At 45.6% G+C, this 15,171-nt stretch overlaps 1 protein-coding gene across 1 annotated transcript; it reads right to left on the bottom strand.

Moving 5' to 3' along the window:
• Positions 1 to 3,764: 3,764 nt before the first annotated feature.
• LOC149348708 (dermonecrotic toxin SPH-like) lies at positions 3,765 to 14,940 on the bottom strand. Its single transcript, XM_089585884.1, has 6 exons — positions 14,872 to 14,940; positions 14,006 to 14,243; positions 10,456 to 10,587; positions 8,208 to 8,327; positions 5,502 to 5,739; positions 3,765 to 4,259 (listed from the first exon to the last, which is right to left on the bottom strand). Exons 1-6 carry the CDS (start codon positions 14,938 to 14,940, stop codon positions 4,130 to 4,132), a joined length of 927 nt encoding a protein of 308 aa, XP_089442010.1. The 3' UTR covers positions 3,765 to 4,129.
• Between the last annotated feature and the right edge of the window lie 231 nt (positions 14,941 to 15,171).

The following is a 15,171-nucleotide window of genomic DNA, read 5'->3' as shown; positions in this document are numbered from 1 at the left end:
GCTCAAAATAAGTTGTCTCTTAATGTGACGTTACTCCAGTAGAAACATCCGCATTGCTTCTTCCTAGAAACCTCCTCTCTATATAACGCTATAGCTGGCTGTTTTAGTTATAAAAGATAGTTAATTGCCTTTAACTGTGATTTTCAACACAACTTCCATCAGAACGAGCTCAATAGCCAGGAAGGTGTTCACGGGGCGCAAAAGAGCTTGCCTCAGCTACTGAATAGGCCTGTGAATTTCAGCTGCTTAATTTCAGCTCTTCAGCGGTGTACACAAAGGCAAAAAAAGACAGAAGGTAATCAACGCAGGCGAGGAGAGTAAAACGCTTTATTGCTTATTTCCCTTATTGCTTATTTCCCTTTATTTCCCTTTATTGCTAATTTCCCTCATGCGCAAACGTGAATAAATGTGGGCCGGAAAACCTTTCCCTTTTCTCTTCATAAGGGCATAAATCTGTGATATAATCAACCGTTTAATGACGCGTAATTAAAGAAGCACGGAGTCATGGGCACATCGTTTTATTGAGCGCCGGTGGCTGTGCGAAACAGTCCAGCCATTGTGAACGTAGCGGTAAATAAAGTATTTCAGCACAAAAAAGCGCGCATGAACGGCTACTAGGATATGCACCAACTAGGTCAGTCATCAATAGTCATAATCATTGATGTAGTTACAGGTTTCTGCACAAAGAAAACAAGAGCATAAAAAAATTGGCAGTGGCTTAGCTGTGGTTAAGCCTGGATATGCAAGCGAAAAGGTTCAGTTACGCTTGGTTTGGCGTCATGGTGTGTCGCAGTTGGCGCACAATGCGCTGGGAGCACCACGATAACGGTGGAGGCGTTCGGACATCCACACACTGCCTGTACGCAGGAGGAGGCGCGCGTGTAGTGAATACGGTGCTGTCTTAGAAGGTTGCTTTCGAGACATGTAAGTACTGTGGTGTGCATATTCCTTTCGGGTGTACACCAAGATATGAGAGACAGGCATTTCCTTTCCTCAAAACCAATTTTCATTGCATTTCATTTTCCTTAAGGCCCTTACGGCGCGGTTTGGGTGTCCACCGAGATATGAGTGTTTCCTGGCGCACTGTTTGTCTTTTGTTGATTTTTGTATTCCTGATATCTTATTTGTTTCACTTCTTTTTTATTCTTGTTTCTGTGCTTATTTTTATTTATTTTTTTACGGAGTCAGCGGCCACCTGCACTGCGCGTGACGTCACTCGATTTCGCGCATGCGCAGAAGTGGCAAATCTTGCCTCCGGCTCACGCGAAGCGCGGTGTTGACGAGCCTACTGAAGCTTTTCGCTTCAAAAATAATTATTTTTGTTGTCGTGGCGATAAAAAAATCCTGGGTGCACCGGGTGCAATGATAGTGGTTAGGTTCAGAAACGCCTCGCTGTCTTTGCCAAGTATCGCCAAATATAGAGATAAAACCTGGCGCCTGATAGCAGAGGCTTTTAACATTAACAAATTTGGTAACTCATGTGTAAGCCAACCATTGGTGGCTCTATTCCAACAGGAGCTCACCTTTCTTATTCGGAGATGATTTCATAGCTCCCGTATGTATGTCACGTCATGTTCGTCCCGCATTTCTTCCCTTCTATGCTTTGGTTTGCCCTGCTGCTTTATATTGCCCCCCCCCCCCCCCCCTCTGTCGCAATAAACCATTTGGTTGTTACTTCAGCTCGTGTGTCGGTATCTTCTTCCGTTCCCTCCGTCTGGGCTGTTTCGTCGTGCCATTCAGCATGAACCAACCAGCTCGACTCCGCCCTCTCCTTGCTTAACCCTTCCAGGCGCCATTTTTTGTTTTGGCTGAAATCAATTATTTATTCACCTAAGTAGAAAAAACAACCACATTCTTCTGCTTTTCTAATCAATTAGCTTTAAGCGATAACATATTCAGTAACATTCTAAATTGATCAACACCACACGATAAATAAATAAATTAAAAAATTAAAAATCCCCTATGTACCCTGGTTTCTGTGGCTGTTGGCTTCTCTGATATTTATAACGAGCCCCTCATTCCCCTCCCCTTGTTTTCTTAATTACTTAGCGAGGGTCTCGGTTCTGGCAGCCTTGACGCCATAGGAAGCATAAGAGGGTTCTCACACAGCTTCCACCCTCGTCGTTCGATGACGTTCTACGCCACATCAGCGGTAACTCCGGACGTGCTACGTCCGCCGTTTACGAACGTGGGTGGCGCTGATGAACACTGCAAAGGTTAGGTTATTTGTAAACATAAATACCCCCGAAAGCAGAAGATTTGACAGCCGTCGCCGTAGATCAGCGGTAGAGCACCGGACGCGTAATTCGTAGGTCGTGGGTTCGGATCGCACCGGCGCCATGTGGTTGGTTTTTCTTCTGCTTTTCTAATTAATTAGATTTAAGCGACAACATATTCAGTAATGTTCTAAATCGAACAACACCACAAAATAAATAAACTAATTAAAAAAATATCCCCCGTGTCCCTTGGTTTCTGTGGCTGTTGGCTTCTCTCATATATATATATATATATATATATATATATATATATATATATATATATATATATATATATATATATATCTTCTCTTCAGCGCAACGAACGTGTTTGTGTGGCGTGTGTCATCCTGCAGTCTGTGACTTCTAGTGGTGTTTTGGAGAGCGCACTTCATGCTGGACTCTCAGCATTGAACACAAACTGTTCGATGTGTAAGTTCTTTTTTTTCAATCGCACGAGTATCTATCGCTGTTGTGCAGATAAACAACCGACGGTCAAACAAGCATCCAAGCTGACAAACTTGTGTATACGTCGAATAAGCCTGGCCGTCGGAGCTCCAAAATATATTTGTTTCATAGCTGACATCACACTCTGCAGACAAGTTTCAGGGTGCTGGAGTGCTCGAATAAAGAGCCTCTATTGTTAATCGCCAGTAACCAAACTCTGGACGAGAGAGAAGTGTTGTAATTTACAGGTTTCGTTTGTTGGTTTAGGCTTATTGGGGTTTAACGTCCCAAAGCGACTCAGGCTATGAGGGACGCCGTAGTGAAGAGCTCCGGAAATTTCGACCATCTGGGGTTCTTTAACGTGCACTGACATCGCACACTACACGGGCCTGTGGAATTCCGCCTTCATAGAAATGAAGTCGCCATGGACGAGATCGAACCCGCGTCTTTCGAGTCAGCAGCCGAGCGCCGTAACCACTGAGCCACCGCGATGGGGTTGTTACAACTTACAAAACATTTATTAGATTCCTACTTCGCTCCTTGCAGTCGTACCTCTTCACATTGGTTTTAGTTCTTTTATGCGAAGCATATTACAATAGGTAGCCCAAGCCCTTCGTGACGGTTACACGCCGTGCACACCACGTGACACAATGACGTCACGACAGATGAGAGACGGGGCTCCAACTCGTGCCGTCGCTGCGGTTGCACGCCGTGCAGACCACGTGGTATGGTGACGTCACACCACGTGGCACAATGACGTCACGACAGATGAGAGACGGGGCTCCAACTTGTGCCGTCACTGCGGTTGCACGCCGTGCAGACCACGTGGTATGGTGACGTCACACCACGTGACACAATGACGTCACGACAGATGAGAGACTGGGCTCCAACTTGTGCCGTCGCTGCGGTTGCACGCCGTGCAGGCCACGTGGTATGGTGACGTCACACCACGTGACACAATGACGTCACGACAGATGAGAGACGGGGCTCCAACTTGTGCCGTCGCTGCGGTTGCACGCCGTGTGAATCACGTGGTATGGTGCCGTCACACTCCCGCGCATTTCGAACGCGCGTTCACACTCGGTGTAGGTGAAACGCTCGCTCCACCGGGCATGCGGACGCGGCTTCCGTGGCAATCCAGGCGCTCACCCAACGCGCGTCTCGGGGTTAGCCGGCGTTCCGCTGTAGCCATGCCGTTGTCTTCCCCCACGACGAAGGCTTCTAGTGGTTGTATTAAAATGACCAAGTATTCAACCAAGGAAAGCCATGTATTACCAAGCCTAGCCATCAATATGCTTCGCATCTGACTAGGCTTAACCTTAGCTAAGCCTCAGCCATTTTTTTTTTCAGCTAAGCCTTGAGTTGCAGAGCATAGAGGCTATCTGCGAAGGTGTCATGCGCGACGAGTTGGACGCTGAACCAGGAGGTCAGGCGCGGAAACGAGTCCAAGGGTTGTCGTCAATGGTAGCACGTCGAAGTTTGCTTCTAAACTCACGTTCCGTCACAATGTTGGCTAGGCGTTCAGGTTTGTTTGTAATGATGCCATCTACTCCGATCCTGCAGGAGCATGAAACATTGAAAACAATTAAAAAAAGAAAGCTTTACTGGATAATTCGAAGAACACATCCCTTAGCACATAACATATTCGAATCATTAACATATCTCTTCACAGGATTGCTTTAGTATATTAAAGGAAACCGCTGTGCATTAACGCTGTCGCGGCATAGCCTTAAGGCAGGGCTTAAGTGTCCCCTACAATTTCTTCTCATATTTGTTGTGATGAGTACCAAAAACAGAACGAGAGGATATCTCTCCCCAGAGAGTGATTTGTGATGAAACGTTTCGCCGAGAAGAGTACAGGAAAGCAGAGAAGAGGAAATTATGTAGTTCGGGTTCTGCGTCCGGCTGGCTTGAATGCACCGGCAGAAATAAGGCAAAACGGCGAACTGGTGGGACCGATAGCATATCAAAAATAATGAGAATGCACAAGGGGTAGCACGAATCCTTAAGAAACACTTGATTTGCCATTTATAGATGACTAAAAAAATTGCGAGGACACTTTGGCAACTAAAGTGTTGAGAGGCGAAAGCCAATGACACTATGCCGTGACCACTTCCGGTGGATGTAACGTCACACCGTTCCCGCGGCAATATCGAAACCTAAATTATACATCTTTCGGGGATCTTAAGTATTAATTACGCTTAATTACACATTTTACAAATTTTTTCATCTAATTTGACACAAATCCGACGCTTTCCGACCATTCTGTGACATTTTCACTATGCCGTGACGACTTCGGGTGGATGTGACGTCACACCGTTCCCGTGGCTATATCGATACCTAAATTACGCATCTTCCGGGGGTCTTAAGTGTTAATTATGCTTAATTACATATTTTTTTCATCTAATTTGACACAAATTTGATGTTTTTCTGACCATTCTGTGACAGTTTTTACTATGACGTGACGACTTTCGGTGGATGTGACGTCACGCCGTGCCAGTGGCTATGTCGGCGTCCGCGCTATTTGAACGCAATTTCGACATTTTCCCTATAATTAATTAAGTATTTAATTAACAGTCATCACACTTGGCTTCTAGGTTCATTTTTTCCTCCTCTAACTGAAGCAATCAGTGCTTTTCATCTATCGTGTTTTGTTCCCGAGTGAAATGCGTGTGACACGCTTTGTTAACGGACGACAGTATGAGCCATTAGAGGCTATTGCCTTAAAACGGGGCAGTGAAGCAGTATCTTATGCAGTTTGGCAGATACCTCTCAAGTTCTCCGCCATGTCGTTCTGACCTGAGCGATCTCCGGAGCTGGTCTGGAATGTCAACTGTCCAATGGTAAGCCTTGTCTACGTAGTGGTCGGCACCGTTCAAGTCCCGGTTGGCGACGACCCGGCGCATTCTGCTATGTGATCGCAGGAACGAGACGCAGTTAGTGACGCCATCCCCTTGCCACCGGTTTCCCAGTATGCCGAGCTCCTCGTAAACGCTTGCGATCTTGGACAGGTCTTCGATGTTGCTTATATCGAATCCTGAGGCGGAGAGAATCGCACGGTGATTGCTTTCCAGGCAACGCTCAGTTTTACTGTAACAATCAAAAATTATTGTATTGACTTTGAAACCGTTCATTAATTTCTTGTTAAGACTAGAAAAGTAGGTAGAGGCAGTAGGTGCAGGCAAAGCTGTATTCTCTATTCAGGTTCGCCTACATGTGAAATCCACACAACTGCGCGCAGCTCTTAACTACGACACTCCAAGAATACAAAAAGCAACCTAACTCTAATGCACGCAGTCACGAAAGATACGCACTCCAAGCGGAAGCCCAAACCCCCCAGAAGATATTCCATCCTGTTGGACGCTATCCTTTCGTAGTACACCTATTAGTGTCCTTCCTCTCTACAATAACGGGCGTTGGAAAACAGCCCGAGGTTTCTTCCCATTAGCTTTGCCTGTCTTGTGAGTGGAAGCACTAAAGGACTGATGGTACTGTGCGACAATAATAGCGGAGGAAAATAACAACTGCAGGACCGTAAGGGTTGTGAACAGCACACCGTGTGCTTTGTCGAAGATACGGAAATATTTGTGAATCTCCCGCAGACGGGAAATCTGCAAAGAATTAATGCAACCCCAAGCTGTACAACGCAAGCGCGTGGCCACCTTGTCTGTTTGCTAGCATATCACTAACATTATTTCTGAAAACAAGAAGCTGCGGTCACGTGGCACCTAATCCGCGTTTATACTCGTACGCAATGCGCCAGCGTGTGCAACCCATCGCAACGTCATTTCCGTCGAAACAAGACCGTCTACACTCTTCCGGCAAGTGACCGCCGATGACCTTGGCGGCTCTGGGCGCTTCCTAAAGATGGTGCATAGAGGGCCTGTAGGCACCATAACTTGACAGACCTGGTGCTGATATAGCTAGAGGACGTCGCTATAACAAGGTTAATAAAATTGTCTTTATTTCCAATGGCTCCCATTTGCAACTATCGACCTTGTCCTACCGCCTCGTGCATTTCACAACGTTTGACGCGGCACATGCTCTGCTCACGCGCACCATATGTACAAAAGCGCTGCGCTCCGAAGTGGTTGCTGTGAACGTGGGCCGAATTTTCCCGTGGCTCTCCACTGCCAACCTCATATCGCTGACCTAGACCCCAACTGGGCCGCCCGCCGAGAGCTTAGTATAGTCTTAGTCACGTGACGCCAAATGCGCGGCGCACCTGCGCAGGAGAAACGTTGCTGGAAACAACATGGCGACCGCCTGTTGTCGCTGCCACAAGTCAGGGGTAATTCGGGTGTCCAAAAAACCTGATAATGACGACGTCTGTAGGTTCAGGAGGGTACAAACCTGACCAGCACAATCTAGTTTATTTTTTCTTGGAACCACAGTAGGTTTTGATATCAAAATTTACCCGCATGCAAAGCTTATCAGTATACCGATGCATACTTTTCTCTCCCTGCTTCGTTTGTGGTGTGCCGTTGGCGCAACGAGAATCCCTCACTTTTACTTGCACAGTGAACCCTCGGTAAGTTGCACGTCTAGCGGAGTTCAGGGGACCCTCAGAGAAGCCGTCCGCCACCCGTCAATTGTCAGAATGTATGCGGTCTATAAACGCACCGTTAATTGTCTCATCATCAAACAACCCGGCCGCTAGGCCCGTAGTAGAATGGCCCCTCGCTAACGCTTCCGTATAGTGCGATTACTAGTATCGTTCAGTCGAGGTGTTGTGTTACGAAGGCTGCGTAGATCTCTCGTATAGATGTGAAGCTTTCAGATGTGTACCGAGAAGTAAGGCCTCATTGCGTAGCAGGTGTCGAAAAGTCTCGTGACACTACAAGCCGAAAAACGGCCCGACGCAATAATATTACGGAGGGGGAAATTCTTCTCTGAACCGCAATGGCCCGGTGAACGTAGCCCTCATCATAGAAGCCGACCGTCAAAGTACCCCAGATTAGAAGGCACCGAAATCTTTTCCTCGTGGGCAAAGAAAACTCTTTTTGTTAAACCCAAGGCTTCGTAGTTTTGTTCGTAAATTCTTGTCCTCCTTTTGGAGAGTCTTAAAAGCGACAAAACCTTACACAACAATTTATATTCCCTATCATGGCTTGGTCGTTTATGGGCCGATGAGGATTTTTCTTGGACACTTCATTTTTTCTTGTTCCCTTCCTCGCACAGAAGTTCGGGCGGGATACTGCATAGACAGCCTCAGAGAAAGATATTCAATTCATACTATTTTCATCTTGCCAAATGTTTCTTAACTGTATTTTATACTTGACCTCTCAAAAAAGGATAAGCTGAGGAATCTACTTTCCCCCTCTGACCCCGAGAAAAGTGGCCGATGGCGAGATCTCATTTTCACTGGCGTGCCCAGGTCATTGTGGCAACTGTTGGCCTCACGAAGTGCAGCGTGGGATCGAAAGCAATTGAAGGCGCAAAATACAAACATTTGTTTAGCTAGAGTGGTGAAAGATATGAAAATTTGCATATCCGAAATGTTACCTGTTTTCGCAAGCAAGGCGGGCGCTTGACGCTCGATGGTATCAATCACTCCCCGAAGCACATCCTTGTCTCGGTAACTTGGAACTGACACCAGGACGTTCATAGCCTCTGTTGTAGGGACTACAGTCCAAAATTCAAAAGTACAAAAACAAATTTATTGAATGAAAACACATAAATGAGCGCAACGCGCACGGTCAGTGCTAGCGTAGCCAGTTGCGCCATTGTATCGCGCCAAACAATAACAATTGTAAGGAAGACGGCCGCCGAGCACACTTGTAGCGCTTGGTGGTTGGCATCCGAAGGAATCGTGGTAGGGGGTAGCAATCGGCTGCGGAGTTCAAGGGCGAGAGGATAAAACCCCGCACCTCCACCAAATTTAAGGTGGGGCTTATTTGGAAAAGCTTTGTAACAGGAGCAGGGCCAACAGCAGTCCGAAATCAGCTGGTCCAGCCAGGATCGTGCACCAAGCGATGGCCATGCGACTCACACGGATGCCCGTCGTCTTCCTGACACAATGAACGATAGGTGACTGCTTATCTATTCCTTCCCAAAAGTCAAAGCATCGTGTTTAGAAAGGAAACAGTATGCGTGGCATAGGTTCCTCTGGTGCTTCCTTTCTTTTTGAAGCTGGATTCCCGAAAGTATTCGGAAGTAAGCCTGATTCGCGATCGACTTTCCTCTTTTGTCTCTTATATCTTTTCCCCTCCTCCTGAGAGCGATCACTTCGAAAACTGCATGGATCAGATCATGGTCGATGACATCTCCTCACAGATTACAACTGGCAGCAAAATTTACAAGGTGTTGTGCTCTGGGTCGACGGACGGACGGACGGACGAAGCAAGGACGCAAGAACGTTAGCAGCGCCCTTTGAAACAATGTGTTGGTGTAGGCTAGCAGACGGTATTTTTTATAAAGTAGTCGTTTACGTGGGCCTAGCCAGAGTCGAGTGACTCAAGACCGTTTTGCTTGTGGCTGGCTTGGCTTGCCTTGTCTTGGTTTCCGAAAGGATCGGTGCCCAGTAATGCATACCAAAGCTACAGCCAATGCAAGCAAAGCCATTAATCCAAGAATATAAGGCAAAGAGTACAAAAGCAGGAAGAATAGAGAGAGTGTAGAACAAGAAGAGTAATACGAAGTTTTTCTCTGGACCAATGTCTGAACCGAAGGGTGTTTTTAAGGTGTAAATTCTGCTAAACTTTTCCACTATTACAATTTTGAATAGCTGTTTGTACTTAAGCTCATCCACCAGCTTTTAAGTCACCGATGGCTAGCGTACTAAAGCAAAGCTTTATTATTTAGTGCAATCATGGAGCCAGAAATTGGAGGGTGTGTTTATCACTTTCCTCCGCGATCTGCGCAATGTACCCGTAAATACTGGCTCTGCTTTTAAGCTGCTAGAAAATCCAGTTTTTTTTATTTGGTTGTTCCGAAAACATTTCTCGACGTACCTATGCTATATCATACCTTCACCCTTCCCCTCCCCACCACCACATCCGCCTAGCTACACTTTCCAAAAGCGCCATCCGACTCCGTTAACCTTCACACTACTGAAAAATACTGCGGGGACTGCAACGTCTTGGCTTAGAGCAGGAACATTCAGTAGAGTAAAAATATTGAATCAATCATCGACAGAAAATCCAACTGCTATTAGGGCTTTCTCTCGTCAGGTATCATGATAGCCATGTGATTTTTTTTTCCGGACAGCCCCTTCCTGTATGCTCTTAATGCATGCGGTAGACACTCGACATGAACCAGTTTCCAGCTCTTGTTGTAACAAGGCAACTGGTAAACAATGCACATCTGTTTTACCACACCCTATCATAATACTAATGTCTACCTCCCTTATCTTCGAAAAGGCTTCCCACTCTGCAGTTATACATAACGTGCAGCCAATGGAAAACTAATTTGGAGTACTTTAATATTCATGTCGTACACAAGTCCACACGTCTGTCTTCGAGAGCTCGAATGGCGGGCTGGGGTAGGCAATCAGGGCAATTGCCGCTGATTGGCGGTTGCGGTATACCATTTAGATACGTGAGGATTTTCAGTGGACCAAGTCTAATGTGTAGGCAGATGTATTAAACGCTAGACAACTGTCAAATGTCAATAGTGTACTCCGTGGTGCGTTGTTCTAGAGCTCTAGGCAACTGTGTAGAAGCCTGCATAAAGGTTATGTGCTGTTTCATGCAACTCGCAGGATATCTTGCCCTTGTGGTCACTTAGTGCATGAACATCGCACTTGTCTTACCTCCTTGCCACAGGTGCTGCAAAAGTTTCATGGCAACGTCGGTGCCTGCCCAGTACTTTTTCTTGTTGTCAAGACTTTGAACTTTGAGATCCAGGAAGAGCAGTAAAAGCTTCCCCCTGTGTTTGCCTCCATCTGGAAGACAGGAACTGCGCTTTAAAACGAGGGTTAAGGTGCTGGAAATTTGTTCCAATTTTGGGCTTGTTCCTTTAGAATAGAAACGTCGCCTCTGAGAATCAAGCTAGCTTGGTTGCGGAACGGATGAGCAGCATCAATTACAACGAACAGCGCAATAAACAGAAATACGAAAAGAAGGATAGACGAAGAGCGCTGACTGTCAACTAACTTCATTCGTCATAGAAAACCGTTCTTATTTGAACGACCAGCTGAAAATATATAAGGAAGTCAGTTGAGAGTCAGTGCTCATCGTGTAAGGGTGGAAGAGCGGGCTAGTTGGTAGTTAATCTGGGGGAAAAACACAGCGCACTCCTAAGACAAGGACGAAGAAAGACAAGACGATACAGCGTTGTATCGTCTTACCTTTCTTCGTCCTTGTCTTAGGAGTGCGCTGTGTTTTTCCCCAAGAGAACTCATCGTGTGCCCTACTTTTCGTCTTTATGTTGATTGCGCTGTTTGTTATCTTTCTTGAATACATGTCTAAGTTTCAGGGACAAAAAATTGTGAAAATTGTAAAATTGTAAAAAGCTGTTAAGGAAATATTGAAGGTAATGGTCTATTCTTCTCATATGTAGCAAAATCTTTCCTTTAATATGTTTCCATCCATTGCATCGAACAGTTAAGGCTGCCGTAGAAAACCAATGGGAACGCTTTTGACGATAGTAAAAACGTCGATAGAAAAAAAATACAAGACTGCCGTCGGGTGACCTGCGGACATATTGATTGTTACATTTACATATTCGAATATATGAAAAAATTGAATTCATAAATTGTTTCCTGCTCAAAAATGCTTTTGTCCATAACAGCGGAGTGTGATTTCAGTTCTGTAGTTTCTACAGTTCTTATGCGCAAAACCGCCTGAAATCACACAGGAAAGTTAGTTCAGAGTCACCTCTCGTCATGTGTCCATTTCGTCGCTTTGTGTTTATTGCGCTGTTCGATATCTTTATTATCAAATTTACGCCGGTCATGCGCATAAGAACTGTTTTCAATAGCGTCTAAAGGTAGCTGAGAGTCAACGCTTGTCGTATGTCCATTTCGTCTTTGCGTTTATTGCCCTGTTTGTTGTAATGGGTCACTATCAACTCTATTGATATCTAAATGTGTTCGATAAAAATTCAACTGGATCTCCTCGACTCGGGTCTACTTCATCAACTGTTGGACTTCCGTTTCGTTCTGCACTGATTTAAGCGTTTTTTTTTTGTCGTTATCGGCATCCATCCTCGTCCTCTCTTACCGACCTTTTTGTCTCATAACATTTTGAAGGCATTTCTGTAATAACGAGGACCGACCACTATGCCGTCATTCAGTAGTTGCTTGATCTCCTTGACATAGCAAGTCCTTTCGACCCAAACACCCCGTTTTATACGTATTTGATAGTGAGCGCCTTATAAATAGATTATTTAAACATGGATTTCCGACCCGCGGGAATGTCAAGCACAAGAAATTGGCCATTCAACTCTGTCGCTGGTGTGAAACTTGTTACCTTTGCTGTGCCTGCATAACCGATGTACTTCTTAACCAATCCCTGCGAAAAAACACGATGCACCAGCACATGGTGACTGAATTAATTACAAGCCTACCCTAAGAATTCATTTAGGAAACTATCCTGGAATGATGCGACATATAAGCGGCTGCATTTTCGGCCGGCGATAGCATGGAGCTGACCATTTCGATTTCAGACTCCTCTTTAATGAACTCTCCAGAGCTACGACGCTTGTAGCATACCCAACAATTCCGGACAAAAGCATTTTTCAACGGAAAGGACTTTGTCAACACAATTTGTTCATATATTGTAAGATTTCACCATAACAATCAATATATGCGCAGACCTCTCTTGAGTAGGCTTGCATTCTTTCGCTGAATCCTACTGAATACAAACTCATGTCTTTTTCTCATCGTCGTAACCCTTATCGCTTTTATTACTCTGTTTCTAATACACCGACTGAGCTGACAGAATCGTACAAATATCTGGGAATCACCGTCTCTCCTAATCTCTCATGGCGCGCTCACATTAGTAACATCATTTCAGCATCAAATAAAACACTAGGTTTCTTTAAGCGTCACCTCCGTCTTGCCCCACCTGATGGTTTGGTTTGGTTTATGGGGTTTAACGTCCCAAAGCGACTAAGGCTATGAGAGACGCCGTAGTGGAGGGCTCCGGAAATTTCGACCCTCTGGGGTTCTTTAACGTGCACTGACATCGCACAGTACACGGGCCTCTAGAATTTCTCCTCCAAAGAAATTCTAGCCGCCGCGGCCGGGATCGCACCCGCGTCTTTCGGGTCAGCAGCCGAGCACCATAACCGCTGAGCCACCGCGGCGGCTCTTGCCCCACCTGAGGCAAAGCTGCTCGCGTACAAATCATTGGTAAGACCGAAATTAGAGTATGCATCTGCCATCTGGAACCCACATCAAGCATATCTAATCATTGCATTGAAATCTGTTCAAAATCGTGCCGTCCGGTTCATTCATTCCTCATACTCGTACGACACGAGTGTTTCAACTTTGAAAGTTAAATCCGGATTGCCACTACTTTCATTTCGTTGCCGCATCGCTAGCCTCGCTCTTTTTCACAAGTTTTTTTATTCTTCTCTGAATCAAGCACCGTGCATCACAGACGCAGCACGCATACCTCACCGCATCAGTCACCCATTACAAGTTGCACGCCCACCATCGCACACTACTACTCTTTCTGCTCCGCTCTTTTCTCGAACAGCTTCAGACTGGAACGGCCTTCCCCATGACATCGTCGTCATCGCTTCGCCATCTGTTCTTCGGGCGCGTGTAACAGATCATCTTCAATGTTTAATAATCTTTGCTGTTTTTTCACATTTTCAAGTGTATTGCCACCCCTTATGTAACATCCCCTGAAAAGTGGGCCTTTAAGGAATAAAACTGAACTGAACTGAACTGAGCTATTAAAGTATTTGCTATTGTAAAAAAAACGTTCCCTATTGCATTTCTCTGGCAGTTTTAACTGCCCAATGCGAGTAATAGAGAAACTATTAAAATTTTGCACGCACTGGAAGAACAAACCGTTGTCTTCAATATTCCCCTACAAGCAGCTTACAATACTCAAATCTTCAAAACTTTTGTCCAAGAATGCTGGACATGGAAGTGGATTTTGCAACGAAGACTTTCGGGCGGTGTGTCACTCTAGAATTCTGAGCACCTTTTTTGAGCCTGCCCAATTATTAGATCACGAAATATTAGAAATCTTCGCATATGTGGTTGCACATTTGTGGTTACTGCAAAATTCTTCCACCCAGTTCCCCCAATTTAACCAATTTTTACACCATTTAGTGAGTCAACGATGTTATACCGCACTTGCAGATGTGTTTATGATCACCTTACGTGTGCTAAATTTTCTTACTAGGATGCGTTGACTGCCGGATGTGCTGTAGAAAAGCAGGCACTTTTTCGGAACTCATGCAGGTCCTGAAGCAGTCGCAGGGTATTCCGTGATAGAACCAGGTAGCGTTGCCGTTTTTATCAAAGTCGACGTCGGACTCGATGGAGTTTGCTCCTTGTTTCATCGCAGCATCTATCTCGCTTATGGAATTCACCATGTGGCCTATGATGTAGACAGGCCTCAGTCCGGACGCGCTCACCTAGGTCAATAAGCAGCCGGTGAGAGAGAAGGCGTTAATCACCACCCTAAAATCATTGAAAAGCCAAAGGACAATCTCCGAACCCAGCAGTTAATGCGGCAAACAACCCATTACTGTCTCAATCATTACTATTAAAAGAAACTAACGATTATCTACATTTTCAAGGCCGCCACGGCGGATTAGTGGTTATGGCGCTCGGCTACTGACCCGAAGGACGCGGGTTCGATTCCGGCCGCGGCGGTCGAATTTCAATGGAGCCGAAATCCTAGAGGACCGTGCATGTTAAAGAACCCCAGGTGGTCGAAATTTCCGGAACCCTTCACTACGGCGTCCCTTATAGCCTGAGTCGCTTTGAGACGTTAAACCCGGCTAAACTATAAACAATGACCTACATATTCATCGGTTTCCATGCCTCCTGATTTCAGTATGAACGGCATGACACTCAAAGCAACAACTTCTAGATTGCACGCTCTGCCCGATACTAGGAAGAGAATGCATCTCTCTTTAAACTGTTTCCAGCAATGCTGTGCACCATAGGGCGCACTGGACGGGCGGCAAAAAAGGCTCCGCGATTATCAATGTAACGCAAACGGAGACAAGCATGTGAACTAAATACAGTTTTACTCACATGAGAAGGAACCTGCAAAAGCGCATTAAACGCAGTCAATGCTAGCGCTGTCTTAAAGTTCGGCAACATCACTCAAGGATTACACAGACGTTGCGTGTCGCGGCGTCGAGTATTATGACCTTCTGCGGCGAGATAAAACAGTAAGGGCTATGAGATAATCCATTGATTACAAAGAGAAATGATGCTTAGAGCGCATGCGTATCTGAGGCAGATTACTCAGCATATTGGTCATAGTTCGAGGTTCCGCTTGTATCTGAGGGGACTTCCTTTTATAAAGCACACAGATAAAGAACAATGGGT

The sequence above is a fragment of the Amblyomma mixtum genome, chromosome 4 (assembly GCF_055824585.1).
Source record: "Amblyomma mixtum isolate Tamu chromosome 4, ASM5582458v1, whole genome shotgun sequence".
Taxonomy (NCBI): domain Eukaryota; kingdom Metazoa; phylum Arthropoda; class Arachnida; order Ixodida; family Ixodidae; genus Amblyomma; species Amblyomma mixtum.
The sequence above is the reverse complement of the archived record's forward strand: the minus strand, read 5'-3'. Positions and strand labels throughout refer to the sequence as shown.